The 8,364-nt window shown below is 51.3% G+C and overlaps 2 protein-coding genes across 21 annotated transcripts; one reads left to right on the top strand and one right to left on the bottom strand.

Annotated features, from left to right (window-relative positions):
- Positions 1-32: 32 nt before the first annotated feature.
- Positions 33-4,561, bottom strand: LOC105304550 (putative protein T-ENOL). 19 transcript variants are annotated; one of them, XR_002776914.1, is made up of 7 exons: positions 4,403-4,561; positions 4,105-4,278; positions 3,453-3,537; positions 3,019-3,169; positions 2,476-2,533; positions 2,170-2,402; positions 33-330 (listed from the first exon to the last, which is right to left on the bottom strand). XR_002776914.1 is itself a non-coding variant. In XM_023522493.1 (7 exons), exons 2-7 carry the CDS (start codon positions 3,531-3,533, stop codon positions 309-311), a joined length of 567 nt encoding a protein of 188 aa, XP_023378261.1. In that variant the 5' UTR covers positions 3,534-3,537; positions 4,403-4,561; the 3' UTR covers positions 33-308. The 19 variants fall into 19 exon arrangements, 13 of the variants coding, with proteins under 13 accessions (XP_023378261.1, XP_023378257.1, XP_011376996.1 ...); XR_002776915.1 differs by having other exon boundaries at positions 2,170-2,345; XR_002776912.1 differs by lacking the exons at positions 4,105-4,278; positions 4,403-4,561 and adding exons at positions 2,726-2,759; positions 3,971-4,100 and having other exon boundaries at positions 3,458-3,537.
- A 202-nt stretch (positions 4,562-4,763) lies between these two features.
- CDIPT (CDP-diacylglycerol--inositol 3-phosphatidyltransferase) lies at positions 4,764-8,027 on the top strand. 2 transcript variants are annotated; one of them, XM_011378696.2, is made up of 6 exons: positions 4,764-4,898; positions 5,111-5,245; positions 5,957-6,110; positions 6,567-6,648; positions 7,111-7,192; positions 7,329-8,027. In XM_011378696.2, the coding sequence occupies exons 2-6, from the start codon at positions 5,152-5,154 to the stop codon at positions 7,472-7,474; spliced, it is 558 nt and encodes a 185-aa protein (XP_011376998.1). In that variant the 5' UTR covers positions 4,764-4,898; positions 5,111-5,151; the 3' UTR covers positions 7,475-8,027. The 2 variants fall into 2 exon arrangements, with proteins under 2 accessions (XP_011376998.1, XP_011376997.1); XM_011378695.2 differs by having other exon boundaries at positions 4,880-5,016.
- Positions 8,028-8,364: the final 337 nt, after the last annotated feature.

The raw sequence follows: 8,364 nt of genomic DNA, 5'->3' as shown, positions 1-8,364 counted from the left end.
TCCATGCCAGAGAAATCACACCAGAGCACTGCTTGAGTTGGGAGGAGGGAAGGATCTGTCTCTTTATTAAAGCCTTGGATTTCTGGTGGTATCTTTGCCAGCTGAGGGTAAAAAGGTGTGTGATGGTTTCAGAACACTTTGGAGGCTTCAGAGGTGATGCTGCTCATGACCAGGAGTCCTCGCCCAAACTGAAGTGATTAGTAAATTGTCAAAGAGGAGCTCTGAAGCATGTTCTAAAGATATAGGATTGGGGAGTGCATGAGAGGCCAAGAGCAGCACCAAAGAGGGTTGGGATCATCCTCCAGATGTCAAGCTGCTAGGCAGAGCTCCCTAGAAGAGAAAAAGAGCCTTTGACTCTTTAGACCCAAGGCTTATATCTTTTTATCCTTCCACCCTTCATCTATCCAACCAACCCCTATCCCCAACCCATCTATTTATCAATTTACCGTTTTCCATCTATCCATCTATCTATCCATCCACACATCTACCCACCATTCCCCGTCCATCTATTCCTCATTCATCCACCACTCACTCATCTACCATCTAATCATTCACACACACCACCCTCCCCATTTAAAGTTCTTGAAGGCAGGGACTCTATTTTGTTCACTTCTATACTCCAGCCACTAGAGCAGTGCTGGTATATAGTAAGTGCTTATTAAATATTTATCTATCTATTCATTTGCCCGTTTATCTACCCCCCCCAATCCAGTCACACATTCCCCATCCAATATTTTTGACCGCCTACAATGCCCTACAATTTAAGGGGCAATTCAAAGAGCTGTAAGTTTCCATGTTCTTTCTTGAGAAGAGGAAGGAAAAGTTTCTGGGGTCTAGAGGGGCTGGCAGGTGGATGAGGGGTTGTTTAGTTAGCTCAGAATGAAGTCCTCAGTCAAGTATCATTTGGAAAGGAGAGAGAAACCAGTATGGGCAGGTAGGGCCCTCACAGAGTGTTTGCTCAAGGCTCCCATTTGACATATGGGGAAAGGGAAGCATCTTACACAAGACTATCAAGTGAATTAGCTATTCAGGCCTGGGGCTTTTGTGCTACTTCAAGCTGCTTCCAACACCAAAGCCCAATTGGGAGAGATCAAATGTCCCAAAGCTACTAGAAGGGTCAGTTCCATGAGGACAAGAACAGTGGCTTGCTGGACCTGACACATAATAGACACTCAACAAACGTTTTGACTATCAGTTCCTTCTCTACCTTCTTCATGAACCCCATTCTCCTCCTCTGCAAACCCCTTACAAGGAGAGGTTCTCCAGGGCTCCAACTTCAGAGCACTCTTCTTTCTTACTCTGCACCAATCCCCCCCAACCACACACCCTTCAACTGCTAACTCTCTCCTAGATCAGATCTCTATCACCAGCCCAGACCACTCCAGTGAGTTTGAAGCTGTATTTCCAACTGTCTACAGAGTATTTCCACCTGGAGTTCAAATGGGTGCCTCAACCCCAATCTGTCTAAAGGTGGGTGGATATCTGCCATGCTCCAGAAAGAATTAGAAAGCTGGCATGACTGAGAGCGGGGGAAACCAGGAGTGGGGTGGGGGAGGAGAGAGATCAAGTAAGGCCTTGTAATTGTTGAAGGACTTTGACTTTTACTCTGAAATGTGTAACTATTATAGAGTTTTGAGCAGAAACATGGCATCATCAGACTCAGGTTACACAAGTTGGAAAGCCAGGAGTCATCTGATTCTTGCTTTTATTCCCCCCTACCATTTCTAATCAATTACCAAACTCAATCTTCCTGGTCTTTTTTTCTTATATCTACCCCTGCTGTCATCTCTACCATTACGGTGACAATTCAGGACCTAATCATCTCTAGCTTAATCTCTTGGAATAATTCCTAACTGGCCTCCCTGCCTCTCCCCTTTCCAGTTCATTCTCCCCATTGACCACCAGAGTGACTGATCTAAAATTCCAACCTCCCTTGCTCAAAACTCTTCAATGACTCCTCAGCTAGGATCTCAATAAGGCACACATGAGGTTTTTTGATTAGTCCCTGGCTATCGCCCCTACATAGTCCACCAGTTAAACTGCTTCTGGTCCCACCTCTCTCTCCTGCCCTAAGAACACACACACATATACTCACACTCACTCTACTGAGACTAACCTCTCTGAGCCTTTGCTCAAACAAGCCCTGCCACTTGGAATACCCCTACCAACCTGTTTTTTTCCCGGAAAATTCTTTCTGTAGGTACTCCATGGTTCCTTTCCTTTCTGTCCCAACTGAGGCTGGGATAAGTGCTCTTCCCGCTGTTTCCATTTCTGTTAGGGGCACTCATCCATTTTATATTGTAATTGGCCATTAACTTGACTGGTGCCATACTAAATTGTGAACTCTTCAAGGACAGAGACTGTATCATTTCTTTCTGTGTCCTAAGTTCCTAAATCGAGGACTGGCATATCATGCAAACTCTTAATGTTTGGTTAACACTGAATGGTCTTGTCATCCAGGGACTCAGTACATACCTTGTCACGAGGGGATGGCAGGAGGTGTGCTTTGGTGTGGGTACGGTTTCTGTCAGAGCTAGAGATGGCGGAAGGGATAGGGGAGGGCTGAGAACTCTGAATTTGAGGGTCAGAACAGAATACAATAGGACTAACATGGTTTAAAAATCTCCCTGCCCTGCTGGGATGTTGTCAAACCCTTGCCCTCTCCCCTACAGGCTCCTCATCTTTTTCCCAGGACAAAGGGCATCTCCCTTGAAGCCTCACTTACCGGGTGTCGGTGCCTCGAGTCTTGGTGAAGAATACTGAAAGTAGAGGCCCCAAGAAATTACTATCCCCATAGCCAGAAAGAGATGTGGCTATGGAGGAAGGGACTGATTCCTGGCCAGCAGTGAGGAGTGGGAACTGGGTTAGTGGGTGGGGGGCACTCACAGTCCAGTTGTGAGATGGGGGAGATGGGCACAGACAGCTGGAAAGGTCAGCCGTGGTTGGGAGGGAGTCAGGGACTGGAACTAGAGAGATGGAAGGGTCTCTGAACACGGCAGCCCTGGAGTGGGGGGTTACCATGTTTGGATATCTGAGTCCCTCGGTCTTGTGTCTGTTTTTCCTTAGTGGGCACAGGGTTCATGTGGTAGCCAGCGATAAACAAGGCCTCATTAGTGAGTTCTGTGCTGATTCGGGTCAAGAATTCCTCAGAACGGGATAATGAAGCCTTCTGGGAAAGGAAAAGTCAGAGGAGTTCAGCCCGGGAGTACCTACATGGGAGTCCTGGGTCTGGGGGCTCCCAGGCCAGGGGCTCTGGATCTAAGGAGTCTGGTATTGAAGGGCTGGACCTTGAGATTTGGCCTAGAAGGCCCTGTAAGGGGAGGGCTGGGGGGGGGCTCAGGGTTGAGTCTAGAATCTCAACGCAGGAGGTCTCAGAGTCCTCGGCCTAGGAGCTCTCACACCCCCAGAACCTCTCTGCAGTTCTGCAGTCTCAGAACCCCTCCGATGCTCACCGAACCTCCACCGAAGGATGTTGCGGCTTGGGACAGCCGGCTGCTCTTTTTCTCGTCATTCCTTGTAGTAGGGCATTCCATCTCCCTAGGGACAGTTGAAGCCTTCGTTAGGTTGAAAACCAGCCTATTTCCCTCAAACCCATCCCAACACCATTCTGGGGACCCAGATTTAAACGGGGCCTTTAGATAAACCATCCTGCTGTCTCACAAAAATCATTGCCTTAAGTCTTCCTGGGGGAAGCAGTGGGGTGGGACGTCCCACAACAGTCCCTACCCCCGCTTCGCTCAGGGAGCCTCTCTTTTCTTCTTCCCACCCAAGGCCCTTCCCAAGACAAGGCAGCCAATTAGCCGCCCCCGACCTGGCAGATGGGTTGAAATCTTGGGCTACTCGGCAGGAGAGGAAACGGGGAGGTCTAAGGAGTCCCTATTATAGGTCGCAGGACACGGGGAGTTGGAGTTGGGGAGGAAGGGAGGAAAGAGGGGGACCAGGGGCTGCGCCGCTACCCGTTGCTATAAACCTTTGGTGACAGTAGAGGTTCCACAGCCCCGTTTCCAGGACATTAGGGATTCTAGAACCAAAGGCTTGAAGTGGGGGAGGGAAGCATTTTCTCAATAAGTCTCACTCGTTCCTCCGTCCTCGTCCTCCACTCACCTCCAGGTCCCTGGTTGGGGGCGGTGACTCCAAAGACAGAGGCTGCAGAAACTTGGGAGGACCCCGTAGGGTGGAGCCTGGGATCTAAATCTCCTACCACTAGGGGCACGCAAGGAGCAACTACACCCTAGGCCGCCCTTCAGCCTCTCTAGCCGTCAGTTCGTAGCCTGGAGCCTGCGAGAGCCAATTAGGCCCGAGAGAGAGGGGGCGGGGAAGGAAAAATGTGGACTGTACTAAATAACCTTGCCTCGCCAGGAGGGAGGAATCTTTTCTTATCTTTGTTTCCAGGAAGTCACACCTTCCGCAAAAAGGAAAGCAGAGATATTCATCTAGGCTTCCTTCTCCTTTGACCTCTCCTCTTCTGCTCCTTCCTTTGCTTGGCGTTGATTCTTCTTTGCCTCTTTTCTCCCTCTGTGCTTTGGTACGGGCCAATGGAAGGGGGCGGAGGGAGGAAAAGGAAAAGGAAGCGGGCAGGTTTTAAAGGGGCCGCAGCCATTTTTTTAAAGCCTCTTTTTCCTTCCTCAAATTTCGCAAGCGCGAGCGCAGAAGAGTAGGTTCCCGGAAGCCCAGCACAGCTGCAGCAGCAGGGGCCGCAGCTGGAGGCTGCAGTGCCTGAGGGGCGGGCAAAGGCGAGGATCTGCCCATAGGAAGGACGGGGCATCTTCGCCCCCCGCGCCCCGCGCACATCTGGGGCGGCCCATGCTCCGGCCTTCAGCGAGCTTTAACATCTGGGGCCAGAAGGGAGCAGCTGGGTCCTGCGCGCAGTTGGCGCGGCAGATGCGCCGGGCCGGAAGGTGAGGCCGTGCGGCGGGGCTGGGACAGAGCTGGCACCTCCGGATCGGGCCCTGGGTGGCAAGGGGGCCGCCGCGATGCCAAGCGAAAATATCTTCCTGTTTGTGCCTAACCTCATCGGTGAGTGCTGCCTGCGGCTCCGGGCCAAACGGGAGGGCAAGGGGCCTTGGGCAGGCTCCCTGATCCCGCCTTGTGTCCCCCGTCTCATCCCAAGGTTATGCCCGGATTGTCTTCGCCATCATTTCTTTCTACTTCATGCCCTGCTGCCCCCTCACGGCCTCCTCCTTCTACCTGCTCAGCGGACTTCTGGACGCTTTCGATGGACACGCCGCTAGAGTGCTTAATCAAGGTGACAGACATCTTCCTACCAGTCTTGAGACACAAAACCCGCTGCCCCCTTTTCCTGCCTCCTCAGGACTTCAGGGCAGGTGTACTCGGGAATTACAGGGCTCCGTCATTACCATCTCTACAAAGTAGAAAGAGTGGCCTGGTTTTGTAATAGAAGGGAATTAAGCTAGCTGTTAAGAAGAACCCCACTGATAGGAGTGTGTAATAGCAAGACTGGACATGGCAGTGCTGGAGGTCTCTCTGAATTAATATCCATTCATCTCGTGTTTACTGGATGTCTACTGTGTGCCAAGCACAGCAATCTTGATTCTAGAAGGCATGTGTAGTGGAGGTTGGAGAGAGAAAAGAGTTGGCTTCTGGAGGTTTGAATCTGTATTCTAGACACACTCCAAGACTTCCTGTAAGATTTCAGGTCTCCTTGTTTTGAGACCTAGACCCTTGGTTCTGGGGTTGATGAGTTGTAAACTAGCTTTCTGACCCGTCTTCCACTATCTCTCCACACTCCCATGCCTTCTCATTTCATGACACAGTGACCTTTGCCCATTGACCTCACACTCCATGCAGAGCAGCCTGTTTTCCGTCCCAGGCAGCAGATGGTGGACATTTTCCATCTTGTAGACTCTGCATCAGAGTGGTACACCAAATATGGCCCCTGTCCTAGGTCCGCTGCCCCCTAACAGCCCCTTCCCAACTAATAGTCCCCATTTTTCAGGGACCCGATTTGGGGCCATGCTGGACATGCTGACAGACCGCTGCTCCACCATGTGTCTGCTGGTCAACCTGGCCCTGCTGTACCCTCGCGCCACCCTTCTATTCCAACTCAGCATGAGCTTGGATGTGGCCAGCCACTGGCTGCACCTCCACAGGTCTGTGATTCTGGGGGTGTTAATCAGCTGAAGAAGACACTACAGTGAGGTGGGGCGAGACTATATGGAAGGGTACCTGGGATAGCTCCGGCTTTTTGGGAGGTCTCCTTTTTGGCTCTGCTTTGTTGAAGGACCCTAGGCAAATCCTCTTTGAATCAGCCTCAGTCCTGTTTACAGTTGGATTAAGCAATACGTAAAACTCTTGTGACTGGATCTTCGGGGATTCCAAATAAATAACAGCTCTCAGGAAGGGGCATGGGGGCTTTTGAATGTGGCATTTGAGTCCTGACTAGGTAATTGTGTGGCTTTGGGCAAGAGTGTAGTTCTCAGCCGGACCCCTGTTTTTCATCTGTGCAATAGAGGCAACCCCAGTACCTACCTAGTGGGGGTTGCTATAAGGATTAGATAGTGTCAGTGGTAAAGAACACTCATGGATTCCCCTGCTTTCTCCCCAAGTTCTGTGGTCCGAGGCAGTGAAAGTCACAAGATGATTGACCTGTCTGGAAATCCAGTGCTTCGCATCTACTACACCTCCAGGGTGAGCATTTCCTGCCCCTCCCTTATTTACTCAGCTTGTGCCAAGTCCTGGGCTGTGCCCTTTTCTGGGGTTGGGAGAGGGCGCAAGCACAATGGAAGGGCAGCCATCTTGGGAGGAGAGGCCTATGAGCTGAGATATGAAGGAGGGTTGGATTAGTTGGGAGGGCCCGTGTGAATTGCTCTAGGCAGCAAAGTGGGCAGGAGCCCAGGTATACTTAGGGAGGAGGGGAGAGAAGCCAGGTATACCCATGAGGAATATGGACTTTATTCTGAGAGGAGAGGCAGCCTCTGAAAGGATTTTTAAAGAGACAACTAATATGCTGAGATCGCTCTTTCCCACCACCACATCGCCCTTATTTCCCCAGCATCTTTCCTCCCAGCTACTCATCCTGTCCCTTAGTGGTAGGGGGGAATCACACTTCCCCTCCCCCTTGTTTAAGCAGCCTTATTGTTGTTTGTGCAGGCTGCCTTGTTTACCCTGTGTGCTGGAAACGAGCTCTTCTACTGCCTCCTCTACCTATTCAGTTTCTCCGAGGGACCTTTAGGTAGGAGATGAGGGGCGGGGCTGGAGGATGGGAGGGGGTACTGGCCTGCCCAGGGAGATGAAGGCTGTGAACGCATGGGCCCCCTCCCCCACTTGCACCCCATTTTCTCAGTATCACCCTTGCTCTCTTCCTACAGTTGGCTCTGTGGGTCTTTTCCGAATGGGCCTCTGGATCACAGCTCCTATCTCCTTGCTCAAGTCCCTCATCAGTGTCATCCACCTGATCACAGCTGCCCGAAATATGGCTGCCCTGGATGCAGCAGACCGTGCCAAGAAGAAGTGACTCTAGAACCTCCAGCCCCTGGCTACCCACCTGCCCTGGGAGTCTCACTGTGCTATGTGGCTCCCCTCTCCCTCCTAGGAGGTCCAGGCTCACATCTGGGTCACTGGGAAGGGGGTCAGTCTCTGATGATGTCGTATTCTTCATAATCCTGAAGGCCAGTCCCTCCCCTGTGATCCCCAAGGACCTGGACTCCCAAGTCAGGAAGGCTGCTCAGGAGGCCCCACCCACATGGGCGGTGCTTCCGGGGCACCAAGAGGCCTGTCTGAAGACTGGCCATTGTCATACCTGCTGGCCCGGCCCTGGGGTCTGGCTTGGCCTGAGACTTTACGGACACTTGAGTGAGGGGGATGGGGTAGGGGCCAGGTTTCCCAAAAAGCAGGGTCAGACTTCTGCCCCCAGCCAGAGGAAGGCTGCAGGTACTGTGGCCAGGAGAGAAGGAGCCATCTAGATCTCTCCCTGTTGTGGTGTCCTCTATCTGATCTATCCTAGCTCTGAAAGCCTCAATAATAAAGATGGGGGCTTCACTGTCCTGGACTTCATTTTCTTCGAAATACTCTTGGACTGGGGCCTGGGTTGAGGGGAACTTGGGGAAGAACGAAGATCCATCTGGCTGTTTTTTCTTTAGTGTTTACTGGCTGACTCCTTCCTGTCATTCCACAGTGACCTCAGAGGCCCTCGCTGTCATCCAAGCTCATACCATGTCTCTTGTCCACCTGCTTTCTTTTACGACAGTCACTAGCTGTCTACATTTATTTGTATACCTAATATTATCTATCCCCACTAGAATATAAACTCCACAAGGGCACTGACTTCTTGTTCCTTCTCTATCCCTTCCTACAATGAAGATTATCCTTAACCTGGCATATCATAGCTGCTTAATATTCACAAAT

The sequence above is a fragment of the Pteropus vampyrus genome, unplaced genomic scaffold (genome assembly GCF_000151845.1).
Source record: "Pteropus vampyrus isolate Shadow unplaced genomic scaffold, Pvam_2.0 Scaffold347, whole genome shotgun sequence".
Lineage (NCBI taxonomy): Eukaryota > Metazoa > Chordata > Mammalia > Chiroptera > Pteropodidae > Pteropus > Pteropus vampyrus.
This window is presented reverse-complemented; position numbering and strand designations above follow the sequence as displayed.

What these genes read in the sequence shown, in the direction of transcription:
- LOC105304550 (XM_023522488.1), bottom strand. Translation starts at nt 4,013, where the DNA reads ATGTCCTGGAAACGGGGCTGTGGAACCTCTACTGTCACCAAAG. An exon ending in GACTCAGATATCCAAACATG is followed by an intron (nt 2,760 to 3,018) that starts GTAACCCCCCAC and finishes CTCTACTTTCAG; the next exon opens with TATTCTTCACCAAGACTCGA. An exon ending in TGCCATCCCCTCGTGACAAG is followed by an intron (nt 2,391 to 2,475) that starts GTATGTACTGAG and finishes TCCTCGATTTAG; the next exon opens with GAACTTAGGACACAGAAAGA.
- CDIPT (XM_011378695.2), top strand. Translation starts at nt 4,974, where the DNA reads ATGCCAAGCGAAAATATCTTCCTGTTTGTGCCTAACCTCATCG. An exon ending in CGCTAGAGTGCTTAATCAAG is followed by an intron (nt 5,246 to 5,956) that starts GTGACAGACATC and finishes CCCATTTTTCAG; the next exon opens with GGACCCGATTTGGGGCCATG. An exon ending in TTTCTCCGAGGGACCTTTAG is followed by an intron (nt 7,193 to 7,328) that starts GTAGGAGATGAG and finishes CTCTTCCTACAG; the next exon opens with TTGGCTCTGTGGGTCTTTTC.